The sequence below is a fragment of the Gossypium raimondii genome, chromosome 9 (genome assembly GCF_025698545.1).
Source record: "Gossypium raimondii isolate GPD5lz chromosome 9, ASM2569854v1, whole genome shotgun sequence".
Classification (NCBI taxonomy): Eukaryota; Viridiplantae; Streptophyta; class Magnoliopsida; order Malvales; family Malvaceae; genus Gossypium; species Gossypium raimondii.
The window spans coordinates 8,590,476-8,617,784 of record NC_068573.1 but is presented as its reverse complement, the minus strand read 5'-3'; the positions used below and the strand labels follow the sequence as shown (position 1 = coordinate 8,617,784).

Here is a 27,309-nt window from a genome sequence, read left to right as displayed (position 1 = left end):
GATTCGACTCGATTTAAATTTCATTTCACTTTATTAGAAAAAAATTCAAATTAAGTTAGGATGATAAAATATGACTAATTAACTAAATTTTTTTCACTTGATTCAACTTGATTGGATCAAATGCTAACCCCTATTGAAAAATAAAATAAGTGGGGCTAAGTGCAAATATAGATAAAACTATAGGGGCATAAAACGAAAATACCCTTTTCTTAACTTCGTCCTCAAATAAGTTTTCTCCCACATCTTCTTCCTCATACTCTCCCTTCCTCGGGACAACCTCCGAATTAAAATTACCCCCTCGATTATAACTTTATTACGATCATGCCCTTCCCTGCCTTCATTTCTCTCCGGCTTAGTTTTTTTTCTTTCTTCCCGAAATAACCCTCCATCGTATTCTAATTTACCTTCTCTCATTTGCAAGTCGGGTCGGATTGAATCCAGAATTAAATGATAGCTCCGAACGCATTGTTCCTTTCATCCTTCTAGAATATTCTGTAAGTTCTTTTATATCTTTTTTTTTTTGCCTGCAAAACGTAGATGATTAATTTTGTTTTCTTTAATTATGCGAATTTTGTTAAGCTGATTGGATTTACACGGAATTTCTTTAATTCGAGCTCAATTTTTAATATATTTGTAATAGTTTTCGGATTAGGGTTTTTTCCTCTATTTTTTTCCTTGGTTTTCGACTAAAATTGTTATAAGGTTTTCGTCATTTTCAGCTTTAATGTAGTTTAAGTGAAAAAAAAAAATTTGTTATTGAACTTGTTTTCGGTAGTTTAATAACGAGAAATCAGAATTCATGGTCAAAGAACAAAGAACGAGTTATCTAAAAATTTTGCGTAAATTCGATAAGTTTGAAGCATTTTGGAGTGAAAAAAGTTCCCTTGAGGTATTCAATTATTTCCTGTAACCTTTAGTTATGATATGAGTTTTAAGGATCATGAAAACCATATGAACGTCCTATAGTGTTTTTATCGTAGGCATTTGGTTTAGCCTGTATGTTCTTTGGTATTTATGTTAGTATGGGTTTTAGGCCTTTCAATGAAGGTTTTATTGAGCATATGGTCTTCGTTTTAGACGTACTGATTTTAATTGTAGTGACAAAGCTGTGTATCTGTTTGATTTGTGTCTAAATTTTGTAGATGGATTAGAATTGGAGACATCTAATGTTGGATTTGAGCCTATGGATAAAGCTACAGAGATATAGTTTTTCTTGCTTTGAACGTAATATTACTTAATGGTCTCTTGGGGTACAAAATATTGTAGAAATATCAAGGGTACAAAGGCGCACTTTATGTGCTAAAAGTAGATTAGTCTGCTTAAGGAACAAATGCAATATCAAGCAAAGCAATAGATTAATAAGTTGATGGAGTTTTGTTTATGGATATAATATCTGTACTTAACTGTCTTCATATTGAACCTGCATTTGGTGCAATGCATGTTTGGTTGCATACATAGTCTCTTTAGCTTTACCACATAATCTCTTGCTATGGATATCTATGGTTCTAAGAGTTGTATTATACTTAATGTTCTGTTGTCTGTGATGCTATGGATCACTACATTTTATTTGTCTTGAATGTTATCTTTTACCACTGGCATTCTGTTGATGTAAATGTCCTTAAAATATGCAACTTAATTTGCTTTTTGCGTAGAGTGTTTTCTTCTATACTGTTTATTGTTGCCAGTACCATAGTATGTACTCTAATGCTTTCCCTTGTTTTTAGGTTTTACTTCAAATTTCTTGTCAAGGTGTTTGACTGCTGCTTTTGGTTGTCTAGGGCTTTGCATGCTGTAAAAATACACAGATTTATTATTTATTTCAAAACAATCCATGGAGCTGAAAGTCTCATCGCCTAAGCCCGGTGGTACTTCTGCTGCTGATTGCATAAGTGATCCGGAGGAGAAAGAAGTCAGTGATGAGGAAGATGATGATCGCAACCATAAGCATCGTAGGCGGGATACATGTTCTCAATCATTAGAGAGAGATTCTACAGATCCTGTATTTACAAGGCCATACAGAAAGCGCAGTAAACCTTTAGAAAATGGGCATAATGAATCTCAAGCAGGTGAAACCTGCAAAAATTCTAACAGTTTGCTTCTAGAAAAAGACTTGACATCTAAGTTTGACAGAAGATACCCTGGATTAGCATCACTTCCTCGAGGACATTTGGATCTGAACCAGAGAATTAGGTCAAACCAAACATTCAGTGGAGATTCTGGTCCTGGTCGGGGAAGAGGAAGGGATAACTCTTCTTGGAATCACCGTGATTCAAGGTTCAACTCTGTTGATATTGCTTATCAATTGGTTCAGCCAGGATCTGTTGCTCCAAGTCTCTTTGCCGGAAGGGGATTGCCTAATCTTTCAAACACACAAGCCCCATCATGGAGTGCCTTTGGCCTTATGCCAGGAATACCAAATGGCAGCCTTGATACACTCCACTCTATTGGTTTACAAGGGGTGCTTAGGCCACCAATGAATTCTTCATTAAATATGGGCATTCCTCGCCAACGCTGTAGAGACTTTGAGGAGCGGGGATTTTGTCTAAGAGGAGACATGTGTCCAATGGAGCATGGTGTCAATCGTATTGTTGTTGAAGATGTTCAGGTTTGCATCTTGCTAATGTCTACTTTGATTTTGAGATGTGGTGTCTTATGCAGTCCTCCATGAACCTTTACAAAATTGATATAACTTTTTTTTATAAAAAATGTCATGTGGAAATGTAATTTCACTAAGGACCAGCCAGGGACTATGTGTTAAGCATGTCCTTTATGTTAAATGATTCCTTTTTTTAACACCTTTTAAATGCTTGTTGGCAATGTCTTTGCTTTAAATGCTGCATTACCACCAGAGGCAGCGCCGTAACCTGAGCCTTGCTGTTACGGTTTAATCTATATATTCTAATTCTGCAAAATATTGTCATGTTTACACTGTTCTGAAATCTAAATTACCTTGGTAGTAAAGTTCCTTCCTCGGCCTTAATTATTTATTTTCACCTTGAAGTATTTAGCAGTCTGTGTATTTGAGTCAACGCTAATTTCTTTTCTGATTTGCAGAGTCTGTCACAGTTTAACCTTCCTGTTTCAGTTCCAAGTGCACAAATATTGGCAACATCAGCTGGACCTGGGCCGCTACCTTCTGTTCTTCCTCCTTCAATCACATTGGTGAACGGCAAGGGTATACATAGCAAAAGTAGCAAGTCTGGAATGACTGAGGATGCTACAGTTTTGAATTGTGCATATACTGCTACTACTAGTGCAGGTGGTGATTTGTATGATCCTGATCAACCCTTGTGGAATAACAACGGCCCAGAAGTATCGGCAGCACTCACAGGACAGTGTTCGCCCAAGATTAATGAAACGGAACCATTGCGAAATGATGATATCTCTGATCTTCATCATGGCATGTTATGTGAGAGTGCTGATAATGAATTGCCAATTAGAAGCAGCAGGTCACAGGGCATGAATTTATCAGTTTGGGGTAGAATCGGTAGCTCCAGAAGTAGAATAGAAGCAAAAGATAAAATTGATCATTTACCCTCAGACCATCTTGAGAATGAAACCAAGAAGGAAAAAGAACCATTTCCTAGCTCACAAGACACTTCCTGTCAAGTTAAGCGGATCAGCAGTGAGGACGATGGCTCCAAAGTTATGGATTCGTCATTGAAGTCACAGATTGATTTGCATAGTCGCAGAAAACCTACTCAAAAGGCACTCCGTACACTTTTTGTCAATGGGATTCCCCAGAAATGTAACAAAAGAGAGGCTCTTCTGTCTCATTTTCGTAAGTTTGGAGAGGTTATTGACATTTATATTCCACAAAATAGTGAACGGGCATTCATCCAATTTTCAAGGAGGGAAGAGGCAGAAGCTGCTCTTAAGGCACCTGATGCCGTAATGGGTAACCGCTTTATTAAGCTCTGGTGGGCTAATAGGGATAGCATAACTGATGATGGCGTGAACAGTGGCAGTGGCAGTGGCAGTGGCATGCCAGTAACTCCAAGTGGTCTAACAGCTTCTGGAGTTCCACCTCAACCTGTTGCTAATAAAGAAAAGGATAATCTTCAACGTATTGCTCAGAAGAGTAATGTTGTCGAAGACACTGATGTACCTTCTTTGAAATCCCCTAAATCTGTTAGTACGAATGGTCCCCAGGCTCCACCTCTGTTGCAGAAAAAGTTAGAGACTCTGGAGCGAATGAAAGAGGAACTACGCAAGAAGCAGGAAATGCTGGAGCAGAAGCGGAATGACTTCCGGCGCCAGTTGAACAAACTTGAGAAACAAGTACTGTGAACTTTCTTTACTCTCCTAAATATGCCCTTCTTGTGTAATTTTATATGTCAAAAAGACTGTTATTTGTAGCAATCAGGTTCGGAAATTGCATGTTTTCATGATATTTTTGAATGATATAGAATGTGATGTGAAAACCTCATTGTTGGCTCTTTGCCTATTGCACATTTTCAAACATGCATGCCTTTTGTTTTCCAATATTTTGATTACATGCACGTGCCGATGAGTTGAGAGAATGATGAAACAGAAAATGAGGGTTTTAAAGTGTGAACGTGGTTATTATCCCCATATTTTAGGCAGGTTTAACATTTGATTCTATTTCAACCTTTTGCAGTCAAGTATTGTCAAGGATGATCCACTGTCTGAGCCAGCGGCTAAGAGGCACAAGGTTGGAAGTGCAGCTGATCCTGCAAAAGTTTTGATTCCTAGTTCCTCTGAACCCAGTGCTTCTGCAGCAAAAACATGCACTAAAGAGATGACAGATAAAAACAAATCAATGGAAAATGTTGTTTCTCGAAGTCCAAAATCAAGTACCACCATGGCATTGCAGGAATCTATGGGCTCAAAGCAGCAGTACTGTAAGCCTCGTCAGTCTGCACCCATGAGGCATCCATTCCTGATGAATAAATACAGATTGGACAACCGACCTACTGCTTTTAGAGTTATTCCGCCATTGCCTTCTGGTTTTGCAGATGTAAGTCTTCCTCTCTCCTTTTCCTCATCTGAGAAAAATTGTATTTAATTCATCGTTTATGAGGAAAGAAGCACATTTCACAAACAACTGGCCTTTGATAATGAATAGAGAGCTTTATGTTCTTGCACAACACAATATGAGTATAATCTTTGTGTGCTGTTTGAAGAAATCTCTTAATATTTTGATGCCTTGGGAATATTGTAGCCATCTAGCTTCAGTTTTTCATTTTTCTTGAAATATCCGTGTCGGACACATTCAAACATGGGTATAGGAATAAATCCTATCAATAATACCTATGTCAGACTCGTATCTGTATCCGAGCTTTTATGCTTTTTGTTGTTGGCAATGAGAGGTAGCTGATCTGATTGTCAATCAGGTTGATGTTTTGAAGGAGCACTTCTTACAATATGGAGATCTTTTCTCTGTGGAGCTACAAGATGTGGAAAATGAAGATAATGGTGATATCGGATCTGAGGCATTGAAGAAATGCTCAGCTCTTATAACATACAGCACACGCCAATCGGCAGAAAGGGCTTATGTAAATGGTAAATGCTGGCAAGGCAACAATTTGCAGTTTAAATGGTTGATATATAACACTAACCCTAGTAGCAAAGAAACTTCATCTTCCGCACCAAAGGAGCCTTTAGAAGCCGATGTCACAAAAGAAGAGAAAACAGCACACAGCGTTGCCCAAGAAGTCGTTGGTTCAGGCAATGGGGAGTCCGAGAATTCGGATAGAGAGAGTTTCGTTGAGCATATGGAATTGGCTGAAGTTTCAGAGCAGAGTCCATCCCCAACATCTAGCATGAAAGAGTCACCAAAAGGCGACATGAGTTGAGGATGGGGGCTTGTTTTACGGATTTGTACAGTGAGGTAAATAAATTCTTCCAATTTGAAACTCCAATTTTCATGAGTCCTTTATTCTCAATAACTGAAATTTCAAATTTTTTTTTATTTAATTTTTGCTGTTTTTTCTTTGTTTCATGGTTGGGATATATGTAAAAAATGGAAATTTCTAAATCATTAATTTGCCATGGTAAGGTTTAACAGTTACTTGGGATGGCAAATTGTATGGTCTTTTTAGATTAGTTAAATGTAGGACGAAAGGCCCTTTATATATAACTTAAATTTTGAATGAAAAATCATTCCCATTTCAGTTTTACATTGGCTTGCACTTCTACTCTTTTTTCCCTTTTCTTTATTTTAGAAATTTATTAATATTATAATTTTTATATAAATATTTTTAATTGACAAATAGTAATTCAAGTCAAACTTTGGATCTGCGTAGTTCTGATGAGATTAAGATTAATGATAAAAATGTGTTTAAGTAGAGTGAACATTAAAGATGGTAAATAAAATATTTAAATTAAATAATAAAATATGAATTATGTTTCTGTTTCTGTTTCTGTTAAATTATAATTAAAAGATAAATTATATTTATATTTCATATGAGAATTGCATTATGAATGGGAGGTCGAGCACTAGTTGGAAAGAGATAGTCTAGTGTGGTGGAAAAGGTTATCCAAATAGCCTTCTCACCGGGACTTCTCATGGGCTCCTGCTAATATTTAACGGGAAAAGGAAAATTTACTAATATTTACTAAATTATTTAACAATTTATCAAAATTTCTAAAATAAATTTGTGTCTACAGTCCATCAACTCAACATTTTTACATATCAAAATTTTTAAAATTTTACTAATATGTTTAAAGATTTACTAAAGTTATACCAAAATATCTATGAATTTATCTAAATTTGCCTTGAACTTTTTGGTAGGTCAAAATGTTGTGTTGATCAAGTCTAGACTCTAGACTAGGGAAATCCTTTAGAAATTTTGGTAAACCCTGGCTTAGAAATCTTGATAAATACCAATATGCCAAAATGCTGCGTTGATTAAAACCGGGACATTAAGGAAATTTTTAGAATTTTTGGAATAAAAACACACTTAGAGTGTGTTTGAGTAAAGAATTTTAAAATTTTTGAGTTTTTAAAAATGCTAGTATTTTAGAATTCATTAATTCAAAATATTAATATTTGTAATTACTTTATTTGGATAAATAGTCGAACCACCTATTTAGGTGGAATTTGAAATTCCTCTTGAATTTACTAACAAATTTTAAAATTCTCCAATATGTTTTGTCAAGCAAGTAAATTCATTTTAGAATTTTAAAATCTTAGATACAAATATCTCTTACAAATTCCTTACCCAAACACACCATTAGAATTTTTGGTAAAGCCTTAAAAATTTTGATATATCCTTAAGAAATTCTATAAACCTTTAGATATGTGGTACTTAATTTTTAAAAAAAACAGATGGTACTTAAAATTTTTTGGACCTAATTAATACTTGAACTTGGATTTTTGTTACACTCTGATATCTCTGTAGTAACTCCATAAGAAAGTGATGTTGTGACACTATCGCTCAATAATACGACATAGACTAGAATCATATCATGACACATGATAAATGGTTATTTAGATTCAATTGAACTTAGATAACAAATTGTCCAAAACCATTCTACACAGGCCTTTTTAGTAATTTTATATATACTTTTTTATTTTCATGTAATATCAGGTTTTATATTATTATTAGTTTGAAATTAAAATATAAAAAAACTATAACCACATAAAAATTATAAAATTATTTCACGTTAGAAGTGCACCTGGACAATTGATTGTCCAGATTTAGATGACTTGGATGACAATTTGTAAAGATCATTCCGGATGTGTTTTTTTTACTACTTTTATATATTTTAATTTTTTATAAATTCAAATTATTATTAGTTTGGAATTAAAATATAAAAGTTATAAATTTATACATTTATAAAAGGAATTATAAAAGTTATTTCTGGTTCAAAAGAACACGGACAAGTAAAGTTCTAAATTTAGATGATTCTGAACATTATTTTGTTTAAATTCATTTTAGATGTGCTTTTTAGCAATTTTATAATTTTTCACTTGTGATTATTTATATATTATTATGTCATTATTTTTAAGTATTTGATTTTATATATTTCAATATTTGTGCAACCAATTTTTTATATAAAAATAAATGATATATAAACTTAATAAAAGAAGACACATTCGAAATGAATACGAACAAATTATTGTTTAGATTCATTTTGGACATGAAATAATTTTATAATATATTTTATAAATTTATATATATATATTTAGAATAACTATATTTTATTTATTTTTAATTTAAAATATGATATTTTATAAAAAATTAAAAATTTATAAAATTACTAAAATAGTACATCCAAAAAGTTGGAAAAGCTGTCGTCCAGGTTCATTTGAATCTGGACGATAATCTGTCTACATTCCATCTCGATATTAAATAATTCTATAATTTCTTTTTATAATACTTGACACATGTCATGATATGAAGTTGACACGTGCTATTGCAAAGTGTACGACAAAATTCAAATTCAAGGATGGTTAAATAAAAAAATTTAAATAATAAATATAAATTTAAGGTTAGAATATGTATTAATTTTATTTCTTTTATCTAAATTTAATTCAAGCGGGATGAACCTGTCAAATGTAAATTTCATTGACCGGATAGAGCCCAATATTTTGCACTAAGTGGTTATAGTTCACGAATTTGATCCACCGGAATAAGGTTCAATTATTGTCCATAAGAAATTCCAAGGTGGGAATAGATATGGCATGGTTGCTTTGAATGAAATGTTAATTTGGTGTTTTTGTTTTTTACAGTAATGTATTGGAGTTTCAAAAGTGAATTATATGGTGGAGGGGTCGGCTCAACTCAATTGTTTAGTGCGTTATTTTGGATTTCCAGTGGAAAATATAATGCACAACTTTTGGTGTCTCCCTCTGAAGTTATTAAAAATGTGAATAAACAACTGTGTAATTCCTTTCATTGGAAAGGGCATGGTGTCAAAGTTATGCTATCCTAAGGCGGAAGGTGATCTCCATCTATGTTTGTGGCTTATCCTAATCAAGCTTGGTTCTCTTTGGGTGGCTTGGTCTGAAGTATATGTTTTCATTTGGCAAGTGCAGTCTGGGCTTGGAAGAAGCTTTTAAAGTAATGTTATGTTGAATGTAGAGAATCTAGGAAGGAACTAGATAGAAGCTCGACAAAACTTCAGGGCATTGGCATTGAGTGGTCCGAGAAGTCCTACAAGTTTCAAAACATGCATTCATCACACAAGACAGGTTGTCTACAAAAATCAATTTCCTGAAATAGGGTGGACAAAATGATATTTTATGTTGCGTGTGACATTGAGGACGAGTCTGGGGAACATGTATTTGCTTCTTCTTTGTTTTCTAATTAGTAATGTGAGGCGTAAGGTCCAACGGTGTACCTATTATAGCTAACTTCGTCCATTTTTTTTTTAATAATTAGTTTATCCAAAAAAATTAAATTAAATACTACCATCGAATTTTAAATTAGTTATATTTGTTAAATATGTAAATTTTGTGAGTTCAATTTTTTTCTTAAAAAGAACTTTTAACAAGTGTACTGAATATATTTGGATATGTTAATTATAGAAATTGTTTTTACATAAATTACCTGCTGTCATCCTAAGAATACATACTAGATTTTGGCTACGTGAAAGATTAATTAAAAACAATAAAAAAAGATGAGAGAGTGAAGTTATACAGAAAATCAAATTAAGCTTTGATCTGAAATTGATTTTATGGGTGTTAGCTTAATATCCTCAGCCTCCAATTTTACCTTACATAATGAACAACCATGTTTGCAAGTCTAAGTTGCTTCTCCAAAGGCAAATAATGTTTCAAACAAACACATGCATGATGCATAACAGGCAATAGAATCTGAGCCGTTCCCTTTTCACTCTCATCGATACCTTCTGAACTTGGTGATCTATTATCACCACTCTCTGATGATAATTTCGTAGCCCAACTGTAAATCCTTTCTGTCGACGACAAAAGATAAGAAGTACAGCTTTCTGCAACCACTTCCCAGTTTGGATCCGACAATAGAGATGTAAGGGTAACTGGTATATCGTTCAGAACATATGACTGATCTGCAATGAGGAGGGGCATATATTTGCAGCAAGAACCAGATAGAAGACCAATAAACTGCAGTGCCTGTGGACCCATGGATGCGGACTTGAATTAGTTCAATTATGAAGGCGGCGGCATAATGATAAATTTAGCTCTCAACGTTTATATTTTCTATCAATTAGTTCAATACGTGATATCAAAATTTCAGTTCCTCCTTTCTACCCATTAGCCTAAATGGCAAGCCACCTAAATCAAACAACTACGGTTTAACTATCATGAATAATTTAAAAACATAAATTAATAATAATTAAATAAATTTCATAAAAATTCAAAAAAATAGAAATCTATATATATTAAAAAACAAATATGAAAATGAACCAAGACAATAAGAAAAAGCCCAAATTTTTTGTTAACAAAATCCAAAATTTAAAATTTAAAATTTAAAAAAAGATCCAATTATCCGGGATTTTGACCACTGAACCAACCAATTCCGATTCAACCGGTTTAGCCATCCAGTCTAGTCCGGTTTTAAAATCCATACAAATACTCATATGCCAAATTCACAGTATTGGAGGTATGATTTACTGAGTGTGTATGTGCATGGTGGAGGAAGAGGAAAATCGGGTTAACTTTATTGGGAGATCAATGCCTACCGTGGAAGGATAACTTGAAACACAGCTGATTTCGATTGCATCAACCAACCATTGTCTTTTTACACTTCCCTCCACATGTTGTAGAGTTGCTACAACTTCAAGAAGCACACCCCAAGTACCTGAATTCAAAATGTTGGAAGTTTGTCAGAATAAGCAAATCTTGTGGCCACAAGCAAATATTTACAACTTTTTTATGGTGACTTGTTCACATTTTCCCGAACTTCAAATTCGTAGGAAAGAACACTAACCAAGTGGTTCTGAATTCAATAAATAAGACTTCGATTTTCCCAGTTCAGTCGGTGGGATGGAACCAATCCGAACTAGCTTGGCTTTAGCTTGAATCTTTTTCAGCACTTCGACGAACTGGAAATCTCTTGTTACTGAATCCAGATGTGAAACCTGTGATGAACAACTGGTTAACAGATCAAATGAGGGCATATTAGGAAGATATTAGAAACTAATTTGCAAGGAAAAAGTTCATACGTGCAGAAAATCCAATAACCAGCCTGGGCGAGCCTTTGCCAAGCACCTAACCGCCTCGGACCACTCAACTGAGTTCAACTGATTCACTTGCACAATAACAGGAGCTTGAGGTAATGGTAATAAAGAAAAAAGCACTTCCATGCACCTTTCGATATTTTTAATGTATTCTAGAGAGTCGAGAGATGCTTCATCCAGACACTGATTGAGACCCTTCCAACAAGAACTCCGTAATGAACTTCTCTCCTCCGACTTTAGCACCTGGTCTGTTGTAAGTGAAGAAAAGTAATTACTCACATCATCCAATAATTTCTCCAGCCTTGAACCTGAGAATAGTTTTATCAGGTCTGCCAAATGATTGAGCAGACAAGATTGGAGACTTATCTCCAGTGTCCTGAACCGGGAAAGGTCAGACAGTTCATCTAGGAATGTTAGGAGACCATCAAATTGCTTTGCATGAACTAAGGCAAACTGCAAGCATTCCTCCCTGAGGGTTCCTCCCTTAAGAGTGATATTTGGTGCCGGCAACTGAGTAACTTGAGCATATCTCATACAGCGTCTAACAATTGCACCCCAATCCATGGTTGGTAACCTAGGAGCTAGCGATAGACACCTTAAAATAGCAGTTACTGTGCATACATGTGTATTGGTACCTGTCTGAACTCATTCGAGCAAAAAATTATAAAACATAAATTAACAAACTAGAAGTGGGGCTGTAGATCGGGCAATAAATAAAAAGTTTACACCATAAATAAGGTATAGCATGGCTTTCCTAGCTATTTGGTCTAATGTAACATCAAAAGTATCATAAGTTTCATTTTTCCTGAAACATGATTGAATGAAGGCGTAAGAGTATGCAAAACAGAGGCATCCATACACATCTTAGCCTAGAAAAAGAAAATCCAATTATCATCAGCCAATACGAATATTATAAGGGAACTCACCCTGGAATGATTAAAAGATTTAAGCCACAGACCAAGTTTCATGACTGCACTGTCCTCGGGAACACCTTGCGAAATAGATTTTGAGCCAGCAGACTCAGTTTGTGTACCACCAGCACTATTCGAAATTTCTCTAGACCACAGTCGCTGTCGAAGAAATGAAATTGCCCACGCTGCATATTGTTGCAATTGATTATCATCAGGATTTTGAGCAACAAGAAAAATCTCTTGCATCAGTGATGTTGAGTGGTCTTCACAAACAGAATTCACAAGTATTGGACCTGAAATATGGGAAGGTTCCTGTTGACCAAGTATGTGAGTATTTGGGTACACAATAACTGACATAAAGTAGAGTAACTTAAATCACATAAAACAAAATAATACAACTACCTTTTGATCATAACCAGTTTGCACAGAGGAGTTAAAAGGGTGAAAATCAACTAAATTTCCAGCACCTGCCCCAAAAGCATTAACAATGCCAAGCATCCCACCTAAATGGACGATAGGAGGGTAAGGACTAGAATAACATTTTCTAAACAGTTCAAGTAAACACTTCACACGTTCCACTTCAATTAAGTGCAAGCCTTCAGATAATATGCATGATAATAGGCTTCCAGCTCCAGCAGTTGATGCCATCAACAAACTCTTGTGAAAAGCACCGGTTTTATGGACTGACAGCAAGTCAGAAATAAGTTCCATGTAGCCATTGACTAGATGGTCTAGTTCATTACCATCCATCATTTCCACTCTTTGGCAAAAAGCCACCACGAGGGGAAGTGCAAGACAGGATCCCACAGATAAAAGCATCTCAGACCTTTCACTGCTAGAACCATAGCTTTGAACCGAGGAACTCATAGGAGGAATCCAAGATATAATCAAGTCTTTCACCGTGAGCACAGCATCATATACACCAGCTCTATATATTGCACCAATAGAGCTCCCTAAGCCAATAACGAGACCAGCTATGCCCCATATATCATCCTCCAAATAATCACAATCATCATCTAACAAGTCAGAAGTTATGCTAGTATCTATATCATCTGTGCTTGCTGGAAAATGTGCACAGAGAGTTTCAAGATTATTGGCTGAAGAAGCAGCAACTGGATGTAATATCATAGAGAAAGTTCTAACTATTCTTCCCAACAATCTCTCTTCCAGCATCTTGTGGCTTTCTCCATTAGCATTAGAGTCATCTGGAGTTTCAACTCTTGAAAGAAGATCTTGGCAGGAAAATCCTAAGCCAATTCCACAGGCTCCTTTTACAATGGAGCTTCTGCTACAGCACAAAACCTGAACCAAGCAATTCCCCCGAAAAAATAAGCTATTATAAATCTATAAATATTTCTAGACACACAGGTTATCCCCTTAGCCAATGTTTACAGCTACAAAGTTAATACTGAAGTTCCTTGCTCTAATGCATACACTAAGAAATTAATAACTCCTTCGTTGAACAGCTTATTCCTCTGAACTCTTTCTAAAACAAGGAATGGTCATAATAGCATGATCAATAGAAAAAAAAAACTCGGCCAATGAGGAATCCACGTAACCAAAATTTTATTTATTGCGGTTTTCATGCTCTTGCATGTGTTGGTGACTAGGGGTCTGTGTGTGAATGTGTGCAACTACAAGAGTGAAACAAATATCTCTCTTAGCATGTGTGAATAAACAGCATCCTGTAAGGAAAGAAAAAAGGAATAAAAGGGCCACATCCCAGTTCCCAAGATCATAGTCAACTATTAATAATTGAAGCAGATAAGAGGCCATTGTTATTGAACCAACTAATAATGACTAGTTTTCTGTGGTGTCTACCCTCCTTTAGCAAGTACCAGAAACTTCAAACTTGTATTTAGCAGTCAGCACCCAGGTGAGTTACAAATTTGCTCAGACAAGAAAACCCTCAATACTAGGATTAGAACACCGGTATACTATGCTCACACAAAATTTCGACATTCAAAAAAGAAAGAACTTGTATTTTAGCTTCCAACTGTTTCCTGACTTTCTAGAATAACTTGAGTGCACTATATGGTAAGAACAGGATTTTTAATTCTTAATATGTCTGTAGCAGTTTCAATGCCTGACCTAGGGAAGAGGGGGACAAGGCCAAACCAGCATCAAAGAGACTACCTCAAGAAGTCCAGTAATGCTCTGAAATTTCTGCTCATGATCTGTCACATGTAAGGAGCTTGAGATCAATCCAAGAGAGATGGCAGCTGACCATTGGCGATGTTCATGTTCATACTGAAACAACCAACCCAAAAGAAACTTTGAAGCAGTTGATTTAATGGTATGGGCAGATGGTGGCAAGACCTAATAACAGCAAGAAAAAATGAAGATCAGGAAGAATAATTATTGTAGGGAGCTCCTTAAACCTTGTCATATATCTCCATAGTAGAGGCAGAGGCAGATTTTAGGAAGCTATTGAATTATGAAGTTTACAGATGAAGTTATTATCATTTGAGATCTCACCGCACAAAGCGCACCAATTGCCAAAGCAAGATTTTCAGCAGATCTAGGGATAGATTCTTCAGCAATTCGCATCATGCTCTGTATGATAAAATTAGAGAAAGATGAGTATCATTTTTACTGAATACAGTCTATTGAAATAGGTACAATAAAATGACTTGAATACAGCAAAGAATGGCAAACCTTCAGAATACTATTAGCAGCTTTAGAAGTTTTATCTGAAACAACAACCGAGGCTTTAGCATCGATAGACAAGATATTAGCCCTCATCCAACGTCTCACAAAGGCTTTCCATGATTCAAGTGAAAGAAGCGCAACAAAAATATTTCTTGAGAGTTGAAGAGATGCAGCTATTTGCACCATTATATCTTCATATCCAGAATGAGAATCTTGCAACCCCTAAAGGCTTAAGCATGTAAGACCTATCAAGCATGGTATATTCTAATAAAAAGACGATGATAATTCAGATTATCCTACTTTTGTTGTGCCTTGGTTTTTCGAAGTGCTAGAAATAAAGGAACCACATAATAAGGCAGCACCAGGTAGTTCTCCAGAATTACTTCTTTTTCCTGCCAATGGAATGACCATAAGAACAGCTAGCTCAGTGAATAAGAAGCACCTTAGAATTAAGAACCTAAAAACTATCCATATATAATGCCTACCTATTTTCTCTGTTAAATATTATAGAATGAAAAAAAATCACTTCTAGTTATACTTGGTGCGGTTTTAAAGAATATTTGACCAAATTTCTAAGCAAAAGTCAAAATATTTTTAACCGTACTGCAGAGGAAGTAACTTCTAAACTTATAATGCACCAACTTGTCCTAAGGACATAAGAGTGAGGTAGCAAATAGTAAAATTTCAGTTTGCATCCAATCCATTTCCTAATAACCAAAACTCTTTTAAGAAGGCAAAGAAAAATAATCTTATCATACCTGATGAGAAGATCACCTGCGGAAATACATCCAGCAACTTCTCAATCTTACTTGCAGGGACCTTTTTCTCCTTTACAAATCTTCGCCGATTGCTAGAGAAAGTTGACAGAACTTATGAGAACAGGGAACAAAACTACTTGGGAATGTTCAACTATAGATATTTCACTACCTATGTTCATGTCCTATAATTTTCACTTGAAGTCTTTCCAAGGCCTTAAGTACATCTGGATTTGTCTCAGAAAGAAGTAGATCCATGATCATTTGCTTGAAATTTGAAATATTCTTCACAATACTTGGTATCTGGAAAGACGGTGATTAACTTAGGGGAGACCCTTGTGTTTGTATCCCGAAAGTATAATAGACAACACAAAAATAGCACAAATAATTTTTTGTGGAAAAAAAAAATGTCAGGTTCCTCAAACCTCATATTGATTTAAGGCCTCAAATGCAGAGGCCCTGGCCTTTGCCCATTGTAATTCATGACCCATATGTAAGGAGCAGCCAACATCCCATATAATCTTCATTACTTCCCTAGAGGCATCTGGATATGCATCAGCATCCATTGCACCCCATCTTAGGAGAAAGCAGACACTGCCAATAGGCGGAGATTAGTGGAATAGACTTTAGAATATTTTAATTTGAAAGATGGTATTCTGATTTATCTAATGGGTATGTAAATCTAGCATCTGTATTGTACAAAGTGAATATCATAAAGCAAAAAATATATTGATCAGAAGTGACTGTTACATTCAAATATAACAACAGAACATATTGCCCTAGGAGCCTAGGACCCAAGATAACAACTTCAGAATTTCAGGACAGGAGTCTCATATTTCCATGGTAGAAACCCGGAATTATGGGCATCATTATGCAAATCGTCATCACAACAAAGCAGGAATGGTCTAAATAGATTTTTCCGTTTTAACAAATTTGACATGAACAGACATCACGTGGAACCGCATTTTTGCAATCTTTAGCCCTAGACTTATGCTACAGCACCATGGAATTACTGGCAATGTGGTTGAAAGTGAGAAACACTAAGCCTACACTATTCCCAGCTGGAAAACAAAGAGCAGACATCATATGACTAGGCTGCACTTGTCATGTAAGTTCAAACCAGCCTTACCACCCATACCATTGTTCAGGAATCAGTAAATATCAAGAAACTTTTACCTATAGGCAAGAACTGGGTCCTCATTATAGCCTTGCATATATTTTGCAATAACATCCCATGCAGTATAAAAATCTGAATGGATAATATAAATAGAACATAGAATCAGAATACCTTGCATATTTAAAGTCAGCAAGACTAATTCATAAGATTGAAAGAAAGAAATAAAGAAATTAATTGGACAGCATAACATTGCAAATGAGCCAGACTGATAAGAAATAAAACAAGACACTATGAAATATGGTTTGCTAGCATCATTGAATGAAGGACATCCAATAGAAATTACTCAGGCTACAATAATCTCATTAGTCTCACAAATAATTCTAGCTCTAGCATATTATGACAGTAACGTTAGGCCAGGGATGGGGAGAGGTTAAGACTAAATGCAGACATATGCATACATATATTATAATATAATGGACATAAGCATTAGTGTCAAATTTTCAAAACAGAATAAAGAAATTAAAATTATAATCCTTTAAGAAATGACGAAAAGTAAAAAATTCAAGTCTAAAAATTAAGATTACCAATCACATCAGCTTCACAAAGGTGCGCAAGACTTTGAAAACCAAGAGCTTGAATTGTGGGATCTGGAGTCTCAATGCAAGCCTGTTTATTTGAGGGAAAAATTGGAGGGGTTGAATGAAAGATGAGTAAAAGAATAAGAAAATAGAAAACAGCTGAGAGTGCTTCATACCGAGACAGACAAGATAAGGTCCACACCCCTATCAGGGTTCTTTCTGCAAACATCCCGAATGGAAACAGCCATACTTATACAGATATTTCTCTCGCGCATGAATTCAGTGAAACCTTTTGGAGCTAATACTCCCTTATGTCGAGGAAAAGAAAATAAAAATTAAAACAGAATAAAAACCAGCCACATGAACTAGAGGCAAACATCAGAGAGTACCAGTCAATCACCCTAATGAGGTTTTCAATAATTAACAGAGAGCATAAAAATGAACATGTAAAGAAGTCTATTTTTGGCAGATAAACATGCTTAAAACATTTTTCAATTGAACTTAAATGAAGTGAATGAGAAAAGTCTTCTAATATGACAAATATAAGATGTGTACACCTAGACAGCCCTAGATGAAGACTAGAATAGAGCCTCTGATCTCCGGTAGTTAAATTTGAACATAGCAGCAAAAGTTTTGCTTGCCTTAAGTTCGTATTATTAGTTCGGATTGATTCTCTTAAAATCAAGAATTAAAACAAGAAGTTTAATTTTGGAACATATGTAAACATGATAATAAAGCTCAAATACTAGATCATACTGGCAGAACTAATCCAACTTGAAACCACCTTACTCAGAAAGCAAGAAGACTAGTGCCCAACCCAAGGCCTGGTTTGATAAATACTTGGAGAAGTGCAACCTCAAACCATAAGATCAAAAGTGATACAGGACTTCCATAAAAAAAAGTGATACATGACTCTTTCAACTGAGAAGCTATTAGGTAAGCCCTTCCTATCACATCAAGCATGGTCCCCGTCCAACAATATAATGCCACATAAGAATATTTTTTACATGTCACTAAAAATTGCCAGCTCACTCTTCTCCATTCCAACTCACCTTCCCCTCATTCTTTCATCCCTTTTCGCCTATGCCACTTTTCTCTTCCAACCATCCACTCCTTCCCTAATGCCATTCTTTTTTCCAATTTTCGAACCCCCCCCCCCAAAAAAAAAAAAAAAAGGTTATTGCTTGACAACTTAAATCCAAATTGAAAAACAAAATACAGATGGATGACTGCCTCAGTGTTGACAAGTGCTGGAACGTGTCTCAGATCCCCACAGAAGTAGATGTTGAGGGATATAATTTAGTGAAGGCAGAGATTAATAGATCTTCCCAAGTTTTGACTGTGTTTTTATGATGCTTGGAATCTTTGGTTTTACAGCTGTCCAGGTTTCTTATTGGGGGTTCTGGTGATTCCATTAGTTTCAGTACCACCCTGTGCAGGACTCCCTATCCATGTTATTCCTCTAGAGGTTCTATGAATGAATGAACATTACTCTTCAAATAATTTATGAACTGCAGAAGGTTAATAAAAAAGTTGTTTTAGATTGATTTTATTTTATTTTTAATTCTACAGGGAAAAAAAAACCATAACTTTTTCTTCCACAGTCAACCCAATTTCTTTTTTTTTCTCTAACCGTGAAATAATTTGATTTTTTCTTCCCCCAAATACAAGTTTTGCAACTATGCAAATAATGAAAATACAGAGGTAGAAAACATGTTTTTGCATCACATTTGGTAAGGAAAGAGTAAAAGGATGGTTGGAAGGAATTCATGCTTTTTTATAGTAAAAAGAATATTTTTTGATTAAATTTTTAGTAAGAAATGACATTTAAAAGAATATTCAATGTTGCATTATATTATAGGATAGGGATCACGGCTGATCTGGAAGGAAGGTCCTACCTAATAATTTCTCCTTTCAACATCACCATCCAAGATTGGTTTGAAAATGCTAAAAACACAAATGAGCAGGGTCCAGATAGAGCTGATTTTGAAATTTGAGAAGTTTAAAAAATCTATGCGGTAAATTACAGCTAAGTCTTCTCTTATTTTCACAACATAATAATAATAGACAAGCTAATATACCTGTACACATATAAACAAACATAGATATATGGGGAAAATAAAATGCATAACATCAAATTTAGCCTTGCCAATTTGGCCATTATTCTTTTTTTGAGATAAATTTGGCCCTCAACCTTTTAAAAAAAAGTCAAATTTGACCAACCTTTTGAAAAAGAGTTGAAATGATGTTTTTTTTAACGAGAATACTAACTTAAATGTTAGATTTTTAAACACGGAAGCCTGCATGACAACCCACACGTACTCCATGCTATTTCTTTTTGACTTCTTATTAACTTTTTATATTTTCTAATTTTAATTTTGATTTAGTTTTATAATTTTTAAATTATTTGTTGATGTGACATATAAGACAAATGATGTTATGTTAGCATTATATGCACATGGACTGCCATGCAGGTTGTCACGCCAACAACATTAAAAATTAATGTTTTAACCATCATTTTCGTTAAAAAAAGCGATATGACTCTTTCTTGAAAGGTTAAGGACCAAATTTAGCTAAAAAAAAAAAGTAAAGGCCAAATTGATAGAAAATGTAAACGATGAGGACTACATTTATCATTATGCCAAAATAAAATATACATAGAAACACTAAAGAGCTGAATTAACACAGGTCTTAAGTTGGGTAACTAGCAAGAGCCAATAAGGGAAGAAATGCTATAGTGCTTACTTGCAAACTACTAAAGGTACGATCATTGATCTCCCAGGTTTGACAAAGCAAGCGAGTAGCTGTTGCGTACAACACTCTGAATATGAAATAAGCATATACTGGAACAAGTTAAAAGAAGATTCTTCATAGGTCATAGCAGCAGAACATTATGACTCATCAAAAAACAGCTTTGAAGCACAAAATTAGAGTTCAATTCTTCAGGAAGCAATCAAATGAGTGTTTGAAAGTCCTTGATTAAAATGTGGATCTTATCCTTCCCAGGATACAACTTAAGCATACAAACAAATACCTCTTAAGGACAACTAATAACAATAAAAAAAAGTTGGAAAGAGGATGCAGTTTCCATGCAATTAATAATATCATGTAACAATGTGTTCTAAACATGGCGTACTAATATGACCCTCAAGTCATTGCAAAAAAACTAATAATGTAACCTTAGGACTTGAAATATTCAAATAAAGTTATTATTTTTTATCCTAGTTTTGAATTGTTTTAAATTATTGTTTTATCTTATTTCTATTTTAAATGTAACTGTCCATCTTTAACTCTATAAATAGATGTTTCAATCAATAAATCAAGTGGAGCTATTTCATAAGCCTCCTTTACTTCAATATGGTATCCGAGCCTTTCGTCCAACTACATGGTTTTCAATCTTTAGCCTATATGCCTTTTTTTAACCTTTTGCTCAAACAAGCATATTCTTGGATCTTCATATGGCTCCAATTATTTACCTTTTTAGCTGAAACAAAGCCAACTCTTAAAAACCATAGCCAACCAATCGGTTTTCTTTATTGCTAGCCAATTATCGGCTTCTATCTATCCGTTCAAAGTGGCAAGATTCGGGCCCGATTATTTCAGTAGTCGGTTGAGGGGCCTTGCCTAATGGATGTCAAACCACAACTTGGATTCAGTTCTATGCTACCGTAACTCACAACAAGAGTTCGTCATTACAACGTCCTCAGTTGGAAACACCACCTTTTGTTATCATCAACTGTTCGCGCTTTTTTCGTCATCGTCAATCCAAGATTGTTGCTCTACTGACCATCAATCTTGCGAGAGCATAATAACGTAATCTTAGGATTTTTTGTCACCATCAATTCAAGATTGCTGCTTTGATGACCATCATTCTTGCGGGGCATAATAACGTAATCTTAGGATTTGAAATATTCAAATAAAGTTCTTATTATCTTTTATCCTAGTTTAGAATTGTTTTAATTTATTGTTTTATCTTATTTCTATTTTAAATGTGATTGTCTATCTTTACCTCAATAAATAGAGGCTTCTATCAATAAATCAAGAGGAGCCATTTCATAAGCCTCCTTTTACTTCAATAAAAACAACACAAGATAGATGAAAGAGTGAGAAAAAAATTATCTAAGGAGTACATACGGTTTTGCATCCTTGTGCAGCATTGGCAAGATAGTTTGAACTACAAGCGGAATCATCCCAGTCTGTGATGCAAGTGATGGAAGCATTCCCAAAAGCTTAGGCTGCAAAATTTTATTATGAAAAAGAGAAACAAATGAAAGAAATCATAGATGAAGAGGCTTAATAGCACAAAACAAGAGTTGAGACAATGTTTAGGGAAGTGATAGGAACTCTCACCAACATACTCTGGTAGACAACATCTTTTCTGGTGAATATGTTATTATAAAATAGAATGCTTAGCAACAAAGAAACACCTAGTTTTGGATCCATATTGCCAATGGAAGCTAAAGCATCTATAGCAGTACTTCCAAGTGATGGATGCATAACCAAAACTGCAGCAATTGCCCCAAATAGCAAGGGCATTTCTACAAGGAAAAATGATACAAAGATGAGGTAAAGATTTTATCCTCTAAAACAAATACATTGGGTACTTCATACTTTCATCGGTACAAACCAAAGACAATGACTATTTATTAGCATTTTACCTGTTAGAAGAATTTCTTGAGATCGTGGGACAGGAAGACCTGATTTTCTTCTCTCAACAATCCATAGAGCAAGCTCTTTTAGTTGATAAGCCCAAGATCTTGGTCTGCCATGCATTTCTTGGACATCAGTTCCACAAACAGAAAAGAAACTTAGAAAGAAAGAACTGGACAATGAATTTTGATCCTGTAAAACAGAACATAAACAGTGTGATTCTTCGATCACCACTTTTTGCTTTAAATACAAACAAAATTATTTTGATAAAGTATCTTCCTGCTCAAAAGAATCGTAAAAGCAAATAAATAAGTGATTTCAGTAATTGGTGATTATGATCTTCAACACCTGTGACAAATATTAATATTTAATCGAGAAAATAGACCCCAAACAAAAACAGTAGTTTTTATATCCAACATGATCGCCAAAAAAGAAAAATACAGAACCTTAAACTTTAGATAGCAAGAACACACCTCAAACCATAGATGTTGCAAAAGCCTGTAAGCTATCAGTTCAGGTCTGCTAATAGATGGATAGCCGACCCTCTTGGCTAGCTTAATCTTTGGCATTGTCAATAATTTTACTAAAAGCCTTTCTAAAAGGACAAGCAAATCATTTGCAGCTCCTTTAACTGATTTAGAGGGGGATGATATGAGGCTGATGACAGGAAAAATAACTAAAAGCTCTTCACTAAGGAAATATTCAGCTCCATTAACAGCATACTCTACAAAAGTGAGCGCAACAGAATATTGTAAGAAATATAGAGCTTTGGAATTCAACCCAAACAAAATAATGATAAAGGATCATCAATCATCATTCATCCATTCCAGAAATATTCACACTGTCCACATGCACAAATTAGAGAGAGGGCCTACATGTTGATTTACAGCAGCACAAACCAGGATATATAATTGATGGTCAATATCAACAAAAAAATAGCAAACTATTATAAACCAATGGTCTAAATTAAATAGAGACTTCCAAGATGGTTTAGAAAACTAAACATGTATATATGAAAGTATTAATATTTTACAAACTTCTTTGACATGGATTCATAAAAAATAAAATTAAGTCGGAAACTTAGAAATAGAGGTTAGACTACAATAAAAATTCAGTATACAGCAAAAAAATTTCTGAAGATACAATTTAAAGGGCATCAAGAGAATAGAATATACATAGAAATGCTGAAAATACCTATTTCGCTTTTCCACTTCAAAAGAAAGTGAAGGAATTTTAATATTGAGAGCTGTTGATGTTCAAGATCGGATTCGATGAGCAAAACAGATAAGGATAATATTACTGATGCTAGTTCCGGCATATAATGCAGTGCAAGATCTTTCTGGGCCACCAACATGTGTTTTAATAGCTCAACTATATGCTCAACCTCATCAGACTGCTTGCAAGGGGACGTATAGAGTGAAAGCACATTCTCTATTAGTTCCACCCCATGTAGTTGAGCTTCAGTAATCAACTGTTAACATTGACCAAGAACAAACAATATGGAATGATAAGAAGGCAACAAAGGCATGAGTGAAAATCATAAGAAAGTCCAGACTAAGAAAAATTCTAAGTTGAAACAAAATGGTCTAAGTGAAAACTGAAGTTTCTAGAACGTACCACTCCTTTTCCAACCAATTGCCTCAAAACCACAGTAAACGAGTCAACCAAACATTCAACCACATAGCAAAAGTTCCTGGTTTCCTGAAAGTTCACAAGATTATAGAACCTAAATACCTAATAAAAATGCACCTTCAAAGATACCGCAAGTTCCAAACAAAAAAGAACAATAAGTTAAGAAATTAGAAGAAACTTACCTCCAAGCTTTTGAGAGGGAAATGTTTCAGGCAATGTATAAGTGTTCTGAAAATTGGCAATGCCTGGTTAGGAATTGAACAGCAAAACGATGCCATTGACGTAATCAACTGTCTAGCAAACAAAAACAATGAAGAATCCGAGACATTCATTCTTAAAATCGAAAAAATCAGAAAATGTCTCAAGAACTCGCAGACTTCCACCATTCCCAATCCCTTGTTTTTCGCCATAAATAACAAAACTTGATTCACAAGCTCCCGTTCAACCTCTCTCCGACCGGAAAGAATCTAAAAATTTTCAAATGAATGAATAATTAAAAATTATAACGCAATGATGATTGCTATGAAGATAACTCAATTTTTTTAACTTAATTCAAACCTTGACAAACGGGTGATCTTCATGGGACTCGGGTTTCCAAGACCCGTTACTACGTTCGTACCCGACACAAACGAGAAACCCCAAGGATTTCACGAAGAGAGGAACCAATTTGGGATCGGATCCTTCCAATGCTGATTGGAGCTCCAACAAGGCCCGAGATAGGTTCATGTTGGAATTCAAAACGAGGCGGCAAACCTCGCGAACTGATTGGTCGACTACGGCGGGAGAAGAGGACTGGAGGCATTGAGAGATAGCTTGTGCTCCGGGCTTCGAATCGGGTCCGAGGTGAACCGGAGCGGTTTGGAGCTTGGAGAAGATGGAGATTACTGCGAATTTTTGGAGGGAAGGTTGAGGGAGGCGGGTTTTCTCGAGTAATGAAGTGTAAGAGTCCATTTTTTCGTTTGCTGGAGAAAGAAAAACTCGTTGCTGGCTTTAATATTGGAACATGAGATAGTCCTCCTTAGTTTTATAAAGGCTTAATAAGCAAATCAGTCCTTAAATTATACCTTTATTTTTATGTTGGTACCTAAGCTTTCTATTAAAAATTAAAAATTAAAAATTTGTCTCATTTTTCTTCTTAAGGGTATGGTTCAACATCCTGCTTGTTATGTTCTTATTAGTTAATATTGACTTCTTGAAATAAATTGAGATAAAATTAATATCTAATTGTCTATTTGTTTGGTGTAAAAATATTTACGAAAACTTTTTTGAAAAATATATCAATTTTTTAAAAAATTGATATTTCGAATATTTGTATGAATTTGTGTGAAATACTTCTCACTATTTGGTAATTTTTTTAATTATTTTATAAAAGTTGTTTTCAAGAAAACAAATACAATATTAACAAGAATTGTTTTCATAATTGATCTAGAGAACAAAGTTTGATTATTAATTAATTTAATTAATAAAACATTTATTTGAAATGATATTTTCTATAATAATATAAATGTCACACCGTAAATGTTAAAGGTTTGACTTAACAGAAATTCTGAGTACTTAATTAGAAAATTTTTGTTTAAGTGAGTTCTTGTGTGAATATTAGAATCTTATGCACTGAATGGTAAATAGTTAGAATAGAAGTTTAGTCTCGTAACATTAGAACTAGGAGTTTTCTTTTAGTAAAAAACATTATGATTAAGGATATTAGTAATACTAGCCGACTTGGGATTAAGGGAAACGGTAGAGGAAAGATAATATAAGGGGGAGGATTATTTCATTATGGTATTCATTTTCTTTCTTCCATCTTCTCCTCTAGTTCATTCTGTAAAAAAAAATTTAAAAAGCGGTCTGCATGAAAGGAAGAATCTAGGGTGTTAGTATAAATATTTGAGAACTTAGCAATCTGGTAATCTTTCTAACTCTTACATACCTTACAATTTAAAAAAAAAAAGAAGGAAAGTCTGAGTATTTCAGCATAATTCATTTTGAACTGTGATTATTTAAGTCGTAGTTAACATTTATAACTCTTCTGCATGCATATGAATTAAGGTTTTCTTATCTATATAATGTCTTCATTTTGATCTTTATATTGTTGTTATGCTTAGCTAACCAAGAAAGAGGAGGCCTAAGTGATAAATGGAAGACTAAGCAAGTGTAAGCTATGTCAACACCAGATATTTTGTTGGTGAGTTTCTAAGCTCAAACTCTTTGTTCTTGTTATATATATCAATATTGTATTACTGTGTTATGTTTGACTTCATGTTTTGCTGATGATGAGTTGAATTATTATGGGTTGTTTGTTGTATAGTTGAAGTAAGCAATGTGATGATTTACAGATGCATGTTTGATTGTATGTTTCAGTTCATTATTTTGTTAAACTTTCACTGATAAAATAATTATTGAAGAAGTTAACATTGAAATGATTCGCTAGATGATATATTTGGCAGGATCTATGTTGTGTTATTAATATAATGATCAGTTGAATGCTTGCTATATGTCTGTCGTAAATATGAATGATATGCAAAGTATGGAGGGATGTTTTGTGGATATAAGATGAAGAAATGTCACGTTGTGCACTCTGTGCCACATGTTATTTGGCTTTGCAGAGGTTCGGCCGGATTGTATGAAGAATGTATATGCATGGTATTCGGCTTTGTGAAGGTTCGGTTGGACTACACGCAGATATATGTGCACAAGTATATGAGAACCATTCAAGAGTTCTATGTAAGTAAAATACTTTGTAGAGTCTAAGGCTTTAATCCTTATGTGTATAAGCAAGTCCATGATCATACATATGTAAGTTATGAAAGTCCGCTAGACTTGTTCTTTAAGCTTTTCGTCAAAGTTATATGTGAGATTTTACCATACGAAGTCCGCGACCAATTCTACATGTATGAATCCGCTATGATCATGAAGTTCTTTTATGAATCCGCATGAATGAATTTGCTATGATCATAAAGTTTCTTCTATGAATTCGTATGTTTGAATTTGCTTTATCCATGAAGTTTCTTCTATGAATTTGCATAGATGAGTCTGACATATCTATGAACCATCTCATATGAATCCATGTGTATGAGTCCATTATATCCATGAATCTTCTACAAGCTCGCATGTATGAATCCGCATATAAGAGTCCACATCTAGCAATCCTTATTAAAGAGTCCATAGGATTGTTCGCCAAATTAATCAGAAATGACTCTCTCTATTCAATGGGTTTTATATCAAGGTTATATGCAACAAGTCTGTACGAAGAGACTAATGCTACATGATCTTTCACAGGAGAAATTCTCATGTATTATGTACTATGCCTCTATAATGTTCAAGCCCAAACATAAGTCGTGGAATATGAATGCACAAGTTTGTCTAAACGAGATTTGTGTCGAATTCTTAACTGAAGTAACTTATTTTTTTAGAACTCACTAAGTTCCTCATGAACATACAATGTTTCTATTCCTTGTTTCAAGTATTTCTAAACTGCTGTTAGTGGGAAATAGGGAACTAAGCCAGAATCTTCAAAGTTTTATGTGAGCATGTCACCCCTAGTTTTGTAACATTTGTAGATATCAGGGCAACTTGTAGTTTAATTTTCTATTTTGTACTTGTACAATAACTCTTCAAATCTAGTTCAAATTGTAATTAGACTCATGAAGCTAGATGAACAGACTATTATTATAACAACCCATTTTTTAGTGGTGTCGAAAAGACTGGTTTTGTGGCCACAAATCTGACGAGTGAGTCCGTAGATATTATTATTTAATATTACGAGTCAAATATAGTATTATATTAAATTTTAATTTGATAATTTTTTATTTGAATGAATAGTTAAGTTTAAGTGGTTTGTCCCTGAAGTCAAGTGATTTTGGAAAACAAGGTATTGATACCTCGTT

At 34.5% G+C, this 27,309-nt stretch overlaps 2 protein-coding genes across 3 annotated transcripts; one reads left to right on the top strand and one right to left on the bottom strand.

Moving 5' to 3' along the window:
- Positions 1–246: 246 nt before the first annotated feature.
- On the top strand, positions 247–6,143 carry LOC105798349 (zinc finger CCCH domain-containing protein 41). Of its 2 annotated transcripts, none has more exons than XM_012628383.2 (5): positions 247–494; positions 1,779–2,605; positions 3,055–4,281; positions 4,622–4,981; positions 5,358–6,143. In XM_012628383.2, the coding sequence occupies exons 2-5, from the start codon at positions 1,832–1,834 to the stop codon at positions 5,817–5,819; spliced, it is 2,823 nt and encodes a 940-aa protein (XP_012483837.1). In that variant the 5' UTR covers positions 247–494; positions 1,779–1,831; the 3' UTR covers positions 5,820–6,143. The 2 variants fall into 2 exon arrangements, with proteins under 2 accessions (XP_012483837.1, XP_012483836.1); XM_012628382.2 differs by having other exon boundaries at positions 1,725–2,605.
- A 3,462-nt stretch (positions 6,144–9,605) lies between these two features.
- On the bottom strand, positions 9,606–24,399 carry LOC105798348 (protein RST1). The gene is made up of 25 exons (XM_012628381.2): positions 23,984–24,399; positions 23,608–23,892; positions 23,411–23,494; positions 22,988–23,264; positions 22,267–22,517; positions 21,802–21,985; positions 21,494–21,681; positions 21,278–21,378; positions 19,889–19,964; positions 17,320–17,451; positions 17,150–17,231; positions 16,625–16,697; positions 15,874–16,042; positions 15,621–15,751; positions 15,452–15,543; positions 14,994–15,085; positions 14,700–14,915; positions 14,520–14,597; positions 14,178–14,360; positions 12,444–13,343; positions 12,057–12,353; positions 11,116–11,769; positions 10,881–11,031; positions 10,633–10,751; positions 9,606–10,063 (listed from the first exon to the last, which is right to left on the bottom strand). Exons 1-25 carry the CDS (start codon positions 24,374–24,376, stop codon positions 9,683–9,685), a joined length of 5,589 nt encoding a protein of 1,862 aa, XP_012483835.1. The 5' UTR covers positions 24,377–24,399; the 3' UTR covers positions 9,606–9,682.
- Positions 24,400–27,309: the final 2,910 nt, after the last annotated feature.